This window comes from Cibotium barometz, chromosome 13 (genome assembly GCF_041138505.1).
Source record: "Cibotium barometz isolate CiBa-2024 chromosome 13, ASM4113850v1, whole genome shotgun sequence".
NCBI classification, from domain to species: Eukaryota; Viridiplantae; Streptophyta; class Polypodiopsida; order Cyatheales; family Cibotiaceae; genus Cibotium; species Cibotium barometz.
In genome coordinates, this window is record NC_141058.1 from 45,584,714 (window position 1) to 45,602,704 (window position 17,991).

The 17,991-nt window shown below is 46.9% G+C and overlaps 1 protein-coding gene across 6 annotated transcripts in view; it reads right to left on the reverse strand.

Annotated features, from left to right (window-relative positions):
• The window catches only part of LOC147632739 (Pseudouridine synthase family protein), a 122,686-nt gene that overhangs the window by 86,222 nt on the left and 18,473 nt on the right, over positions 1 to 17,991 (reverse strand). For all 6 annotated transcript variants that reach the window (XR_015267231.1, XM_086807584.1, XM_086807582.1 and 3 more), the window contains exons 3-5: positions 3,709 to 3,762; positions 3,551 to 3,617; positions 3,229 to 3,447 (exon numbers count right to left, since the gene is read on the reverse strand). Coding sequence is in view for 5 of the 6 variants with exons in the window: in XM_086807584.1 (XP_086663710.1) it covers positions 3,229 to 3,447; positions 3,551 to 3,617; positions 3,709 to 3,762 (340 nt within the window). In the remaining variant the exon portion in view is untranslated. The remainder of the gene's footprint in view (positions 1 to 3,228; positions 3,448 to 3,550; positions 3,618 to 3,708; positions 3,763 to 17,991) is intronic.

Below are 17,991 nucleotides of genomic sequence, written 5' to 3' on the forward strand. Positions count from 1 at the left end.
AACTATTTCCGGAGAGGCTATGCAGATGCAAAGAAAAGGAATCCCTGCCGTCTAAGCTAGGACCGGAGCGGTGGTTGGGGGGGATTCCATCACTCTCCCAATAACTCCACCTATCACCGCGAGAAGGGGAAGATATTTCTTGCCTGAGGCCAGGAAAGCAACCTGTAAACAGGAAAGCCTTAGAGGCCGGCCAAGGGGTTAGACGCACGATCGAAGCCGTGTTGCCACCTCGCAAAGGTCTGGGCCGTACACAGTGCGTCAAGACTCAACTGCATCACTCTATCCAACACTGCCGGCGAATCAAACTCGACTTGTTAGTATCCACACCCCAAAGGATGAATATTAGTTATCTTTCCATGCTCGCCGATGCGGCTAGCTTGCAAAAGATCCTTGAGCTGTCCACACATCAGGCAGCTACCAACTAGCTTGCATACCACTGTGGAGGACTCAAGGGAGGCAACTGTCACCTGTAAGGAGCTGGAGGTCCGCTTCAGAAAAGGACGAGCAAAGAGGGGCGGCCTCGGTCGGGGTTGTCAAGTGTCTGCCATGGAGTCTTCCTAAGGGAAAGGATCAAGGCGGCGACACTGCCACAAAAGGGAAAAAACCAAACCTTGCCTTCACGGGATGTGCACGAACCGGGGGGGGGGGGGGGGGGGGGGGGGGGGGATGGAGCGGGAGCTTATGAAAAGGGCGGACGTAAGGAAAGGCAAGGCCAAGGTGCCAATGAGGTGAAGCTCAAGTGGTGAAGGTGTTTGCCTAGGACCAAGAGGTCCTGGGTTCAAAACCCTCCTTGGTGCTTCCTCTGCGGCGTCACCTACGGGCGGATAATTAAGCGCCTACAGGCGGGCGCCTATGGGCAATGAAAAATCGATAACTACAGGAGGATCTTGGGCCTAAGGCCAGTCCAAAAAAAAAAAAGGGAGGAGGCAGCAGAAAGAAGGGGGGGCAAGGGAGGGAAGGAGGCAGCGGAAGGAAGAAGCGAGGGGGGAGAAGCAAAGGACTAGGGGAAGCAGCACAGAGGCACTGCAGCAGAGAAGGGCGGCGGCAAAGGATGCGAAATAGGATGGAGGCCACTAACTAAAGTGAGAGGAAGGTGAGGAGCAAAGGACTAGGGAAAGTAGCACAGAGGCACTGCAGCAGAGAAGGGCGGCGGCAAAGGATGCGAAATAGGATGGAGGCCACTAACTAAAGTGAGAGGAAGGTGAGGAGCAGACGACGCCACCGCCGCGGGGCGGGGGGAAGGAGGGGCTCCAGCTCAAGTGCAATCGATCGACCTGGTAGAGCCGTGTTCGGAGGTGCCGGCTTTGCCATGTTTGCTTTGGTCTCTAGCTCAGAGGTGGCTTACCGTTATACTCGGTTTGGAGCCTACAGTTGGATGGGAGTGCTAGCCAAACCCACCTATGTTCTCCTGGATGTGTGTACACTTATGGAGCTGTCATATGTGGATTTCAGTGACTTGAACGTCCTTCTAGGGCATACAATTGTGAGTATCGGTCTTGGGTGGACACACAGGTAAGTGGACTTCTTACTTGGGTTGTTTCATGCCCTGACTACACCACATGTGCACACAAGAGATCACTGATGTCATTCCCATACAAGCTGTTGCTATCGCACACTTCTGTTGCTATTGATGTGTGTAAGCCACTGATTTATAATACATTCGCTGCTGCCTCACCCACCTACATGTGTGGGGCTGCCTTGCTGACACATGCACTCATTTGCTTACTGTTCATCCTGTGCTATCACGCTGAAGAGCTTCCAACCAGCCTATACTTGCCCTAGCAAGCAATCCCGCCCGAACTTCATAAAAATACTCACTCAAAATTGGCAGTGTTCTCTCGTTGATGAAGTTATGTTACTTAAGAGCCCACCAAAAGCGGATGTCATCAACACCTCACAATCTTCCATAAGGCACAAGGCAAAGCCTTCTTTGCTTGAAGTTGTTTGGCTACTTTGGTAAAGTGTATATAAACGTCTCCTAATCCATTCCACATGGCTTATAAAGGAGAGGCTGCTCGGATATTACTTCAAGGTAATATACCTTAGATTAATTATTACCTAAAACAGATGCTTGCTTCAGCTTCGCGACAGTGGCCTGCAAGACAACAGTCAGTGTACTGATGCCAGAAGCGCTGCATGACAGCAGGGTCCACCGCAGATTACATGCTCTCATTACACAAATTCGCCAAAATGCTTGACAAATATAGTATGTAACAACAGGAGTAGGGCAACAGATTCAAACTTCCCAGCAAGGTCACATTTCACAGGAACAACAGCACTGGCTGACAGAGGGCATTACAAGGCCACACTCCCTTATTGAGTCCTTAAGATGCCGCTGCAAGAGTATTCGCCCTCACAAGGTCACCCTAATCCTATGGCTTACACCAGATTGTGGTGATCTCTTGAATGGATATGTTTTGTGGACTGGCTACATGCCATAGATGTGATACAATGCAGGAACATCAGATCACATTAGTGCAGGCTTGGAAGGTAGCCCCACACTCCACTACATGGGACCCATCCAGTGGCCACGCCTCAAGAATCCAAGTGGGAGAAGGCATGGCAGGCATGATATGTGAAGACTATAGACAGGACTCAACATCAATGCCACTTTGGACAGATCACTTTCACATGCTCCACGGTTGTTAGAACGCACTTAGGGATACTCTGAGGTTATGCAAGAACAGAAAGCACCTTTTTTGCACATCTGGAGGCCAGGAAATTTTCTATCCTGGGTCACACATGGGATCAGAAGGTCTACAGCCAATGTGGCCCCCACCCCTCAACATACAGTCTACCTCCCAAAGCAGTTAGCCACATAGGGAGCAAGAATTCTTGCATTAAGTCAACTCAAGACAAGCTAGAATTCAACAGACTGCACTTTGATATTCTGTGTTAAAATATTGAGCTCATCTGGAACGCCCGACATTTTCTATTTGGGGCCACAGATGGGATCACAAGGTGCTACAGGCCCCCAATGTGGCTCGTCCCCCCCCCTCAGTAGATAGTCTCCCTCGCAAAGCAGTTAGCCACAGAGAGAGCACAAGGTGCTACAGGCCCCCAATGTGGCTCTTCCCCGCACCCCTCAGCAGATAGTCTCCCTCCCAAAGCAGTTAGCCACAGAGGGAGCAAGAATTCTTGCACTAACTGAAATCAAGACAAGATAAAATTAGCAACAGATTGCACTTTGATATTCAAACACAGACAATGTGATAAAATGTTGAGCACCTTTTTCTTTCCTTGGCTTAGTCATTGTAGGCGTCGGAAAAATGTCCAGAGCATAACTCAAGAATTGATCTGTCTCCATTGTTTGAAATCCCTTTACTTGTGATCTGATTTGAAAATCTTTCAATTCACCTGATACGTCAGCTCGACGAGCACCTCTCTTTTCAACTGAAGATGTGCAAGCAATGCCTTCTTGAACCACATCAAACTCTGACTTGTCCTCTATAAAACCAAGCTCATGTCATCCACTTCATACATAGCCTCACTATCGATGACATTACAGACAGGCCCTTCAAAAATCTAACACTTTTGCTTAAGTGCCCACCAGAATTGAAAAAAACTTTTTGTTTCGCCTTCAGGCTTTGCTTGAGAGCTTCTTGAACCTTCCTGTCCTGTACAACAACTCAACAGTTACTCCTCTTGGGTGTATTTAAAACTAGAGATGTTTCGAACTGATTATAGAAAAACAAAGGAAAGTAATACCTTCTCTAAGAAGCGCAAGGACTCTTGCAAGGTAGAATTTTGTGATTCGAGCATCTAAAACATGAAAGAGGTACAAGTTTAACTTAAGAGCACGTACACATTGTGTTGGTGGAGAATATTGTATGCACGTATGTATGTATGTACGTACATACGTACGCATATGCATGGATGTATGTATGTGTGCATGTATGTACACATATATATACTATAATAACACACACAAGCACATTATGTATGCGTACACACATACATGTCTTTATTACACATTTTTTTTGGTAAAAAGCTATGTTCTATTGCTTCACTATACAAAGAAAGTTTGCCTCAAAAATGAGGCAAACATCTTAAAGAGCAGTCACACAAGTTAAAAACACTGAAAAACAAAGCCAACTGGCCATCATCGATCTAACCCAAATGGATACTGTCAAACAAGGACTGACACAAGGATTGACGAAAGTAGTGATAGCATGCAATCATAGTTGTTTCTCGTAGCAGTACGAACCCATTCGCACCATACGGTTCGTACAGTACGGTACCATACGATATCGTACGGTTTTGTACGGTATGAGTTTTTTTTTTCTCCCCCCTCCCCACCTTGAAAAAAAAATAGAAATCCTGCTTAACAAAGATCCCAAATGCCCGCAATACTTCGCAACTTTCGTGTCCATTCAGTATTCCATATGGGGTTGCTGAGAGGCCGAAAAAATCTGGTAAGGTAGATTGATAGTGTACACTTGATTGGTAGGATGCGAGAATCTTGCTACATCACTTGGAGATCCCTGGTATAAGTAGGCTAGACAGTCAGATCCTCAAGTTATGTACGAGGGAGAAGATTTGGACATGGCCATTTTGATCTAGAGAGGAGTCCCTAAACCTATCACCCTAGATGCACTGCTTGTATTTGTGCAAGGACGGTCCCTCAGTCATAAACGCTACACTGGGAGACGTTTGGTATTGCATTACCCATGCAGGTTCTTTTTTGGAGACAATTGGGAGATCCAACCGGGAGAGACATCTCCATGTTCTTGATCCTCAAGCATTGTAGACTCCTCTCTCCCCCCCCCCCCCCCCCAACCCCCCCCCCCAACCTTCCCTCATATTCAAGCTTGAAGCTCCATAGTTTGTAAGTGTTAAAAAAAACCGTATTTTATCGCATGGTATCCAAAATTTCATATCGCACCAAAAATTCCCGTATGGTATCGTATTTTCGTACCGTGACAACTATGCATGCAATCCTTACGCAATGAAAAACCAACTGATTTCTTGCATGCCGTATTGTCCACAAAGCAAAATATCTAGTCCAAATTAGAAAGGGTTGTGCATTATCCAATCTAGAAGGCCACTTGCCACACAGCCAAAAAAATCTAGAGAAGGAATACCCTGAGAATCTAAGTTTAAGAGAATGTGAAATTTGTCCTGTGAAACTTTTGGTCTGCGGCGGACAAGACCAAAGAAGATGCATCACTATTTCCTTTATGCAACGACAAGAAAGGCATTTCACAGAATGTGTCTTTTTTGAAGAAATTCTCCAACTGTGAGCACTCCCAACAAGCATCGCCATAAAAACAATCTAGATTTGAGTAGCAATTCACTATGCCAAATTTTCTTTAGGTTTTGTTTCCACCAACGGGCTGTCGTAGTGAGGAGCCAAATTGTGAAGGAGTTGTAGCTAACGTGGCCGTATAATCTTTCTGGCATTAGGGGTTTGCCAGCCATCCTTATCAAGAGCAGCTCTGCGCACATCTATAGCAACTTTGTCCTTAGATTGCACTGCTACTAGTTGTGCTTGTTATGGTGCTGATTAGGGCTGCACAACCCCTTTTCCTCTAGTCTATACACCAATCATAGGTTCTGTTTGACCCATCTTAGATGGAGGGGCATTATCATTGACCAAAGCTGCCGGCGGCAAGAAATTGGCAAGCGGGTGTAATTTGAGGGTAGGGCAATCATATGCAAAGTGTCCAAATTTGTGACAAGGAAAACAAGCTCCTACAAATGCTCCCCATTTAAGCTCAACATTTTTCTCCCATAAGCACATCATCTACTTCCATACTAATCAATTTACGGGTTGGTTTATCCATGTCCCACAAAACACAAAATTTATTACGATTACCCGTGACATTGGGGGGGCAAATAATTGTGCCAAGACTTTGCACCAGGTACCATAGAAAATGACAAGGAAGCCAACAACTTCCACCCAAACCAGACAATGATGCCGCACAAGCACCTAATAATCAGTAGTAGGGTCCATGGTAGCACATCGACCATCTACTAATGGAGACTTTTGAAATAACTGTTGCTTGAAATCAGGCTAAAAACCAGGCGTATCCATAATTGCAGAATTGAGAAGCAGAGCTCACTAACTGACCTTGGAAGTGAAACCCTAAAAGACTGAGAAATCAGAGAGAACGAAAGGAAAAGAGCAAGTGAAAGGAAAGGGATGGCCAAAGAAAGCAGAGCTTGCACAACGCTGCCTGCACCTAAAAAAACACACTTTTTTTGTAAAAAGCTATGTTCTATTTTTTTTATTTTTTATTTTTTTTCTAGGAAAAAGATCCTTCTATTAGTTAATGAAAGACAACCACAAAGGGCTAGATACAACCACTAAGGGCTAGATACAAACCTAGCCTCATGTATGGGGCGGGAATCACATGATCATAAGGGGAAGAGACTTCTCCTTCGGATTAAATCCATAGAGGAGAGGAGGGTGGAGTACAGATACCATGCGAGAGCTTCATTCTCAACCCAGGCTAGGGACAGAGTCACAGGAGACTTCTTCGAGATTGCCGGCCCCCACACGAGGAGAGATGGTATTCGTAGGCTGCGTGGCCAAGATGGAGCTATTTTTTCTAACCCATTGATTTCTTCTATTCCCTCCTCCCAGGTGCCCCATTATCCCCACAGGTGATGGATGCGCGCAAGAGGGTCTAGCGACACACGAGAGAGGTGATCCCCCCTCTCTTAGGTCCTACTTATTGACTCCATTCACAGAAAAGGAGTTGGCGGAGGCAATGACGGCATTACCCAGGGGCAAATGCTCGGGGGCGGACGAGCTTCCAGTCTCTTTCTTTCTTCGTCACTAGGACCTCATGGAAGGCGGTCTTCAAGCTACCTTCAATGAGATTATGATCACAAGTGCCATGCTGGAGAGCCTTTCAGAGGGCTTGATTCACTTGATTCCCAAGGAGGGTGGTGACAGATTGGAGATCCTCCAGTGGAGACCCGTCGCTCTTCTAGGGACCGCCTATAAGATCTTGGCCAAGGCCATCAGCACGAGACTTCAGCCTTTTCTCCCGGATTTGATTCATGACACTCATACTGGCTTTGTTGTTCAGGATCAAAGCACTCTGGACAACATTTTCACCTTCTGGTAGCGTCAGCCAGGATGCGACAGCAGGACCTCATAGTGCTACTCATAGACCTTCAGAAAGCTTATGATTGGGTGGATTGGAGCTTTCTGGAGGGCACGATGAGCCGGATGGGAATCCCCATGGAGTGTATTCATGGAGTCTCAAGACTTTACTTAGCATCACACAGCTAGGTTCTCATTCAGGGATCCCATGGCGATAGATTCCCCCTTTCCCACTCGGTTCGGCAGGGCTGTTCTTTGGCACCTTACCTCTTCTTATTCGTCACCGAGGCCATGAGTAGTTTTCTCTCAACCCAGGAGACCGGGCTCCAGGGATTGTGTCTTCCCCTTCGCACGCAGGAGGAGCTGCTTGACTCACAGTTTGCAGATGACACAACCTTCCTTGCAAGATGTGTGGGGAATCTCCAAGGATTCGCAGAGGCAATCGAGATTTTCTGTTGCGCATCCAGAGCACAAATCAACTAGCACAAGTCGTGTGGTTTTTGGGTAGACTCAGCACCCGCCCCGACTTGGCAGCCAATTGAGGATTTCCAGTGGATCCCGAGGGGCACTCCAGTTCGCTATCTTGGGCGCCAAGTGGGCATTGATATCTCACCCGAACAATAGCTTGCCCCGCTCCTTCTGAGTATTCGGAAGAAGGATCTGTGTGGCTCTCCCTAGCGGATAGAATGGTGGTGACAAACCAGGTTCTTCTAGCCACCATGTGGTACATCACTTCATGTTGGGCCTTCTCTCGGGCATGTATTGGCCAAGTACAGGGATTGATCCAAAACTTCTTATGGGCCGGCATTGACGGGAGGCCAGCCAAGGCCAAGGTGGCATGGAGAGTGATCATTCAGCCACATCGTAGAGGGGCGCTAGGCTTCATTGACCCTACTATTTAGAGCCGTGCCCTGCTGGGCAAGTTGATTGTTAGAGGACTCCTTCCTAGTGGTGAGCCCTAGAAGGATTTCTTAGTGGCACAGATTTCAGCCCGCACCCCGAGTCTTGGGGGCCCTTGGCCGCAGAGTACCAAATCGATTTTCACACAGATGCAGGCCCGCAGTTTTAGTCTAGCTTTTGAGGACAGATTTACAACTAGCTTACTTCGAGCTTGGGATAATCTCAGGCTGGCCCTTAGACAAATCGCTCTAGCAGCCTCAGAGGAGCGGCTTCAACAGCCTTTGTTTTGGAACCCCTGATCCATCTACCCAGTGGCCACATGTTGGGGGCCCGACCGCATGTATCATGGGGCACCTTGAGCATGGGACCAGCCAAGTCTCTTTGGAGATTGGATCACACACAGAAAATTAACCCCGAAGGTGCAGGAGACAGGCCTGACAGGGGTCCAGGGTAGAATGGCACCCCGGCAGCAGGAGCACATTGGCAGTCGTAGGGCCTCTCTCCACGTTTCCTCTCAAGTTTCTGGGAGCGGCTATGGGACAGTTTCCGGCCTAGAAAGATCACCCTCTTTCTTTGGCTGATGGCACACACGAGCTTGGCGGTTGGCACTTGGCTGGCAGTTGGAGGTAGGCCTGCAGCTTGCCCACAGTGCAGCCACCCTCAGGAGCCTCAGAGACACTGTCTTTGGGATTGCACGAAGGCTTCGCAGATCTGGCAATGGATTCTCTGCACCTTCACTATGGACAGGGACTCGACCCGGATCATTACATGGGGCACTGTCACTTGGGCCACAGAGGCTGCGGTGGTCAGGGCTTATGAGGAGGATGGGGGTGGGCTGGCCCTTCAGGTCTCTCACCATAGTATTTTGGCAATACCAATCACAGCCCCACCTAAAGATCATTGGCGACCAGGCTCATCCCGAAGATGGGAGATTTGCAGCAGCATTGGAGCTTGGCCCATTTGGCATGCTAGATGCAGCGAGGGCATCGAGAGTACCCATACTCTACCTACTGAGTCCATCGGGAGCATTTGACTTGACATCATTCACACCCTCGGTGGTCAGTGGGGCAAGCTTCAGGGAGGTTTCGATCGCAAAAGGAAGCGACGGGAAGCTTTTTTGAGGCTATGGAGGCCTGGCCCTTTTCTCACATACAGAGGCGGTGACCCCACTTGGCAATAAGACCAGCTGTGTTGTTCCACCCCCCCCTCCCCCGTATGAGATAGCGTTCTCCTCACAAAATGGCCAGTAGGGAGAAGGGTCTCTTCTCTTTATCATCATGTGATTCCCACCCCATATATGAGGCGAGTTTGTATCTAGCCCGTCGTGGTTGTATCTAGCCCATCGTGGTTGTATCTAGCCCTTTGTGGCTATTTTTCAATAACTAATAGAAGGTTCTTTTTCCCCTTTAAAAAAAAGAGACTTCTCCTCCAGCTGGCCACTCTGGCCACTCTGTGAGGAGAAGGCTATCTCATGCAGGGGGGGGGGGGGGGGGAACAACCACACAGGTGGTCTGTAATACCAAGTGGGGTCACCACCTCTATATGTGAGAAAAGGGCTAGGCTTCCACGGCCTCAAGAAAGATTCGCGTCGCTTCCGCATGCGGTCAGAACCTCCCTGTAACTTCCCCCACCCCACGGAGGGTATGAATGATGTCGAGCCAAATTTTCTTGATGGACTCAACAGGCGAAGTATGGGTACCCTCTATGGCCTCGCTACATCTAGCTCGCAAAATGTGCCAGGCTGCAATGCTACTACAAATCTCCCATCTCTAGCATGAGCCTGGTTGGCTAGTGATCTGTAGGTGGGGTTGTGACTGGTATTGCCAAAATACGATGGTGAGAGACCTGAAGGGCTAGCCCTCCCCATCCTCCTCATAAACCCTGACCACCACAGCCTCTGTGGCCCAAGCGACAATGCCCCATGTAATGATCCGGGCCGAGGCCGTGTCCAAAGTGAAGATGCAGAGAGTACGCTGCCAAATCTGCCGAGCCTTCAGGCAATCCCAAACACAATGCTGTTGAGACTCCTGGGTGGCCGCACCACGGGCAAGCTGACCTCCAACGACCGCCAAGCTCCTGTGTGCCATCAACCAAAGAAAGAGGGTGATCTTTCTAGGCCAGAAATTGTCCCAAAGCCTCTTGCAAAAATCTGAAAGGAAACGCTATGAGAGACCCTCTGACTGCCAATGTGCTGCTGCTGCCAGCGGTGGGTCTATGTGCCACTCCCATGCCTGAAAACCAATCACCCTCACCCTCTGCAAGGTGCAGCCATTGAAATCCTCTAAGGGAAGCTCGGATCTCTCTAATCTGCCATGGGATCCAATAGAAAAAGTGAGCATATCATTGCCCTTATCTGCTCCACGGACCGCCATGAGAATATCATATCTGGTAAACACACCTAGCCACACTCGCGGGTTTGGGTCTGGGATAGGAGTCAGCCACTCCTGAGAGAGAGCTGAGTCGATGTCAATGCTGAGCCTATCTCTACCCTGGACCCTGGTCAAGCCTCTCTCCTGCACCTCTGGGGGTAACTACCTGTGTGCAATCCAATCTCCAAGGGACTTGGCTGGTCCTATGCTCAAGGCGCCCCATGATACATGCGGTCGGTGTCAGAATGCACAGCGAAAAAATGAGACAAGTGCTGTGGAGAACAAAACGCAGAAGTGTAGAGAGAGAGAAGCTGTATAAGCTCTGTCTGCTATATACACAAGAATCCGATACAAAAATAGGTGTCGAGACAAGGGTGGTATTTATACCACCCTCCAATGCTGGTCGGCCAGGTCAAAACAACCGACAGCCAGTCCTAGGTTATCCACGACTGAGAAAAATGCAGTCGGCCAGCATATCATCAATCGGCCAGGACACGAACACCAGTCGGCCAGGACATCATCAGTCGGCCAGCACAAAATTGTCCCACGACCAAAAAAAAAATAGGGAAAACAAGAAAAAAATGGGGAAAGATGAGAAGAGCTCCTAGGCGAGCACATCCACAACAAAGGCCCTCACTGAGCAATATGTACAGACAAGAGATGACTACTAACACCCCCTCTCAGCTCCTAGATGTGGAACCAACCCCAGTGAGCTGGAGTGCTGTTGGAGCATAGCTTGAGGTAGAGACTTTGTGAAGAGGTCCGCCACATTGTGCTCTGTCGAACAATAAACAAGCAAGATGTCACCAACCAAAATCTTCTCACGAACAAAGTGATATTGTATCTCTATGTGCTTGGTCCGAGCATGGAAGACCAGGTTCCGAGCAATAGCTATACAGCTCTAGTTATCGCACTACTGGATGACCGTGGGTTCCTTCTATGGAAACCCAATCTCACCAAGTAACCTCCGCAGCCACACAACCTCGCAAGCAACATCACAAGCATCCCGATACTCTGCCTCTATAGACGACAAGGCAATAGTTCGCTGCCTCTTGCTGCTCCATGAAAGAGCTCCTGAGCCAAGGGTAAATCCGTAGCCTGATGTACATCTCCTCGTGTCAGGATCTCCTCCCCAATCTGAGTCACTCCAACCTTGAAGTCTGACTTGTTCCGTCGTCCCCCCTCTAGTGTCATAGAAGAGTCCAAGATCCTTCGTACCCTACAGATACCGCAAGATCTGCAATCCTGCGTCCCAATGAGTCTTCAAAGGCGTCTGCATGAATGAGCTCAACAGCCCCACAGGAAAGCTCAAGTCCAATCTGGTGTTCAGCAACCAAATCAATGAACCAACAAGCTTCCGATACAGAGAGGCATCGACCTGCTCACAAGAATCATTCACTATGTAAGTTTGGTGTTCGGGTCCATCGGTGAAGTAATAGGCTTGCAGTTCTCCATCCCAAAGGTCTCCAGCAACTCAAGAATATACCACTGCTGAGAAACAAAGAACCCCCTCTGGGTCTGCCAAATCTCCAATCCCAAGAAGAAATGGAGTAAGCCTAACTCGGTCATCTCAAACTCCGTTGCCAAGACAGCCTTCGTCATTGCTATGTGCTCCACATAACCGCCAATGAGAATGAGATCATCCACAGAGTGTTGCCAGGCATTTCTGAACGGCAAGTATGAAACAGGTTTCATACGTTTTGAAATGCTTCATAAAAGGTAAGAAACAGGTACAAAAAGGTTTCACACAAAATAGAAAAAGCATGTATATTTTTAACTTGAAATATACAAAAGAAAAAACTGTTGACATAACTTATAAGCGACCACATTGAATTCATTTCAATAAAAAACAAAATACATGTAAGATATGATGATATCACAAATCACATGGGTGATGACTAACCAGAAATCACTGAACAGAAATCAAAAGGATCACCACGTGGGTGATGAGTCATGACTCAAAATCCAAGATCAAAATAAATAATATGTCCAAAGTTCAAACTAAATAACATGTCCAAATAAAATGATGCTGGCACTGCTAACTGCTATCTGCATCCTCATCCTCATGCTCATCCTCATTTGCATCTTCTGCCTCTGCAACCTCACTCTCAGGGTCACTGCCGGTAGCCGAGTCCTCAAATGCCTCATCCTCTAGAGGTGCAGGTGCACCACTAGTACTAGCCTCTCGAGAAGATCGTGTAGTGCGAGCCGGAGCCATGATCTCCTCATAGAGCATAGATTAGATGTCTCTCTCCTCCTGAGGAATGTCGGGAATCTCCTTGCACTTCATGATATCAATCTTATCTGGATTCACTTGGCGAGGCTCAATGGGATGACCCTTTTGCTCTAGCAATTGGAGATTGCAATGACGAAAGACAAGCCTCTCCAATTGTGTTGTGGAGAGTCTGTTTCTCTTTTTCGTGTGAAAAAGAGCCCATGTACTCCAGTTCCTCTCACAAGGCCCTGAACTGCAATCCTAGGAGAGAACTCTCAATGCAATCCGTCTCTACATTGTACAAAAAAGAATGTTAAGTTAGAGTCAAAAAGAGAGTAGCATTTGAATGTAGATTTTGAAAGAATAGAAGACAAAGATACAAGATTCAAGAATCAAGAACCTTACTAAGTTGGGTGTCCCAATACCGTATTTCTCCCACCAAGACACTGGCTCCAACTGTGTCTCCTTGAGCAATGCAGTAGCTCGCCCAAACATATGGCTACCGTTGTGGTAAATGAGAAGCTCATCCTCGAGCTTTCTCATAAGCTGTATATCACCTCCCAATCCCAACAACTTGGTAATGTACTCGGTCCATCCTGACTCTAGCTCCTCATTGAGGTATTGCTCCTCATTCCTCCAAAGGGGATGCAAAATGTGAGCAATAGCATGGATTGGCCTATGAAACCAATCCCAACGCCGATTCCATATCTCCTTAATATCTTGCACTCTACATGTGACATACATAAGAGATCAAGATTTATAAAATAACTTATAGGAAGACTCAAGAGAAAGACTCAAAGACTAAAGTTAAAGCCCAAGGGTGAGCACCTATCAAGCGACAAGGTAGTGCAATCATTGAGAGCTTCACCAATTCTGTCCATGAACTCATAAAGCAACCCAATGGTACTCCCCTCCATGTCTGTGAGCCGAAGGACACTATACATGGGTTGAAGTGCCTTCACAAGTCCCTCTGCATCCTGCCACCAAGTATCTCTCATGACCATACGAGAGAATGCTATAGACTTGGGCTCATCCTTGTCCTCCCATGTTGTCCATTCACGACACACAACAGTGCGCAATAAGCCATGTCGCACTCTCACTAGTCTCTCCACCACAATAAACATATATGCAAATCGAGTTTTCGAGGGCTTTAGAAGCTCAAGATCACTATTGGCCCTGTACATGCTCAAAACCTTTGGCCTCTTTGTGACAAAGTTCACCATGCTAGATGCAGCTGAAAATACATGGCTCACCCAATCAAGTTTCCCCACATCCTCAATCATCAAGTCAAGGCTGTGTGTTGCACAAGGTGTCCACACAACCTTGGGGAACTCCTCTAGCATCTTGCCCATGGATACACAATTGGACCCATTGTCCGTGATCACCTGCACAATGTTATCGGGGCCAATTTCATTGATTGCCTGGCGCATTGGGGACATAACGAACTCCCCTGTAACCAGTGTCCCTGGCACCGATGCATCTATGGCACGAATGAACATTGTGCCTTTGCAGGAGGACACAAGAATGTTGTACACATTTCTCTTCCACACATCTGTAGTGGGTAAGGAAATCTCATCAAGAGGCATATCAAAGTACAAACCCAACCAAACCGGCGCATGATCAAAAAGGTTCAAAGAGTAATCAATCCACATACGACATGAAGAAGTGTCAACATGATCTGTATGGAAGAGGTACTAGCGATCCAATCTTGCACGATAATCCGAGTGCGCATTATGGTCAAAAGTAAAACCTCTTTTATCAGGAGAAGTGGTTGTCCATAAATCTCTCAATCCAAGATCAACCACGACATTTCTCCATGCCACTTTCTCAGAAGCAAGCATATGTGAATGACCCTGAGTGTTGTCTTGAGGAGAAGGGGAGTTATTAAAATTCCCACAAATAAGCGCATTGGACAACCAAGGATACCGACTTATAAAATGCCACAAATGAGTTGGACGGGCTGAAACTGTAGGGGCATATACAGAGACAAAGTCATAGAGCTCCCCATTGAGCATGCACTGCAAAATAATCAGTCTGCCATCTAGATCATTATAAGCCACTGCAGGCTATAAAATTTGCTTGACCAACACACAAACACCAAAAAAAGAACTCAAGTCAACATAGTATATACACTAACCACCAAAGAAACCAATCTTGCCAGCAAATTCATGTTGGTTATGTTCTTGAAAAAACATGATATCAGGATGCATCTTATATACATATTCCCAAACAAGTCGCCATTTGTCAGAGGAACACAAACCTTGTACATTGTATGATACACGTTTTATAGGTGCATTCACCATCGTGAACAGGAGAAAAGAGATGGTTAAGTAAACATCATATCTATATCACCCTACAAAGCCCGAATGCCACCTTTTACAACATTAAACCAGAGCATCCTAGCATCTCTCTGCACAGGTAGATGCAATAACAGAAGATGAAGCACAAGTCTGTGCAGAGTAAGGATCAAACCAGTGATGGAGTTGTAGCTCACGTAGTTGATGTTGTGCTTGTTGGGGCGCTAATTGTGGCTACAACCCCTTTTCCTCTAGTTTGCATATCAATCATAGGTCCTGTTTAACCTATCTTAGATGGAGGAGCAGTATCATTAATCAAAGCTGTCCGCCGCAAGGAATCAGCAGCCGGGTGTAATTTGAGGGTAGGGCAGTCATCTGCAAAGTGTCCAAATTTGTGACAACAAAAACAAGCTCTTGTAAATGCACCCCATTTAAGCTCAAAACATTTTTCACCCATAAGCACATCATCTATTCCATACTAATTGATTCAGGGGTTGGTTTACCCATGTCCTAAAAAACACAAAATTTATTACGATTACCCATGACATTAGGGGGGCAGATAATCGTGCCTAGACTTTGGGCCAGATACCGAAGAGCATCACACAAAATCACTGGCGTCCAGGGCAGTTGCTTCTGTCGAAGATGGATGCCACTCACGTGATACCGTAGATTTGGCTTTCCATTGGGACTTGTGCTTGTGTACATGCCCGGAAATGCTTGGGGAATTGGTGTTCCATTGGGTCTGGTACCTTGTGTACTTGCCGAGGATGGATGCCACTCACGTGATACCGTAGATTTGGCTTTCCATTGGGACTTGTGCCTGTGTACATGCCCGGAAATGCTTGGAGGATTGGTGTTCCATTGGGTCTGGTACCTTGTGTACTTGCCTTGAACACGTCTACCTTGGTATAGTCTCATGAACGGGGATTGTCCAAGGTCTGGTACCTCGTATACTTGCCTCAAACACGTCTAATTTGGTATAGTCTCATAAACGGGGATTGTCCATACCAATGTTGCATTGCATAGCATCTTTATGTGCTTGCCTGCAGATTGAATTTGCATGCTGTTTTCATGCTTGCTTGACCAATGTGTAGTTCCAAGTAAGGAGATGCCACTCGTGAATCGTGCATGTGAAATTGTCTGTTGACATGATTATGTGGCATGTGACAAGGGATAAATATTGGTCAAGACCTAGCCTTAGAAACTAGCATTAATTTATAAGTGAGCGTGTAAAACACTTTATTAAGTTTTGGGCGACCAAAACTCACTTATAAATTATGACCAGCTCTCTATTCGCACACACCGACGGCCCGAGGTGGACAAAGCTCAATGCCCACCACCCAGACCTTATCCCCTTTGTTCAAAGAGAGCAACCAGCCATGTGTCCATCCCAGCTTGCACCCCAACTCACTTTTCCTCTCTGTTTGACACCCAAGGTGGACATCTCATCATCTCTCTCTTCTTTCTCTCTCTAGAAGTTGGCAGACCTTTTGGCTATATTTTCTACGCTTTCTCCTTCCCAACACATATCCAAGCTTCCAAGAGTGTTTCCATGTTGTATTCCTCTCCTACACACTCCCAATGACTCTGGAATTCAGCAAAACAACCCTTTTATTAGCTGTAATTTCTAGTCTTTTGGCTGAAAACCTTAATTTCAACCTTCCTTTCTCAAGCTAAACCATAGGGGAAGCTTTCCCAGGGTTCCATGCATCCACTTGAAGACTTTTGTCGCTCGTGAAGGATCACCATAGATTGAAGATTTCAACACTCCAAACGCTTCCATCGCGAAGACTTTCGCTGACATCGACTCTACTTGCAATTGGTAAGTTGTACTCATTAATTATGGAAGCAAGTAGTACAAGGGAGGAGCGGGACTCCATATTCACATACCCTGTGTAGTGTTCTCTTGTCCTACGTGCTCTCTTGCACATTGTTTCTACTATGTGTTGGTGGAACAATAGAGAGCAGACGGTAGGGAACATGGGCACTTGAGAGGGTAGTGTGAGTTGCAGATCTTCACCAACAACCATATTGTTCGCAATACCGTATTCATAATTTCATATACATTGGTATGGAAATCTAGTCAGAAATACCCATGACACTATATACTTGATTCTCCCAAGATTAATATACACTTTTAGGGAGGAGTCCTCACATCTCTTGTCAATTCATCAAATTACATCTTGTATTGTGCTTCCTGTCCATTAAATCTTGGTGTATTTAAGTTAGCATTGTGTTTAACCAAGCGTTCCACACCGACAGGTGGAATTACACACAATCGTCTTGATGCAGAACAGAAAGTAGAGGATAGGCTTATGAACAAGAACTAGGAGCAGCTAACAGGTTGGAAGGGAAGAGCTGCAGAAACACGTGAAGGCCATAACCAGTAGGTAAAAACGGCAAGCAAGAGGTATAGGCGACGTCAGCAACAACAGTCGACGAAGGAGGTACAAAAGACTTCCGTCTCAATCGACACACCACACCTGTTGAATGAGACGGAAGACTTTCCGCAAAGCCTTTGACTCCGTCCCTCGATCCCGTCTCATAGGACGCTTGCAGGAGCTCCAGTTCTCACATGAGATGATATGGGGTGTGATGGCACTATATGAGGCAGTACTCGGCCGAGTACATGCACCCGGTGGGACCTTGGGAGATATATGTAGCACTATTGGGGTTAAGCAAGGCTGCCCACTCTCACCTACTCTTTGGCCTATACATTGATGAGCTTGCAGTATTTGTGGATAGTTTCGGAGGTAGAGGTTCACTTGGCTCAGACACTAGTGCCCATATTGCTATACGCTGACGACATTGTCTTGATCTCAGATTCAGCCGAGGGTTTACAGAAACTCTTAAATGCATTGGACAGATTTTGCAGGGAGAGAGACCTTACGGCGATCAATTTGGGCAAAACCAAGGTTATGGTCTTCTTCAACACATCTTATGCAGCCGCCTCACGATTTTCTTTCATATACAGAGATGCCCCAATGGAGATTGTGCACAAGTATGTATATCTAGGAGTCACTTTTACAAGCCCTTTGTTTTGCATGACCACAGCTGCCACCAATCGACTTGCGAGGGCGCATGCCTCCCTAGCCCGTATGGAGAGAGACATTTCCAAGAACCTCACACTAAGTGCTGGCTCGTTGATACTCT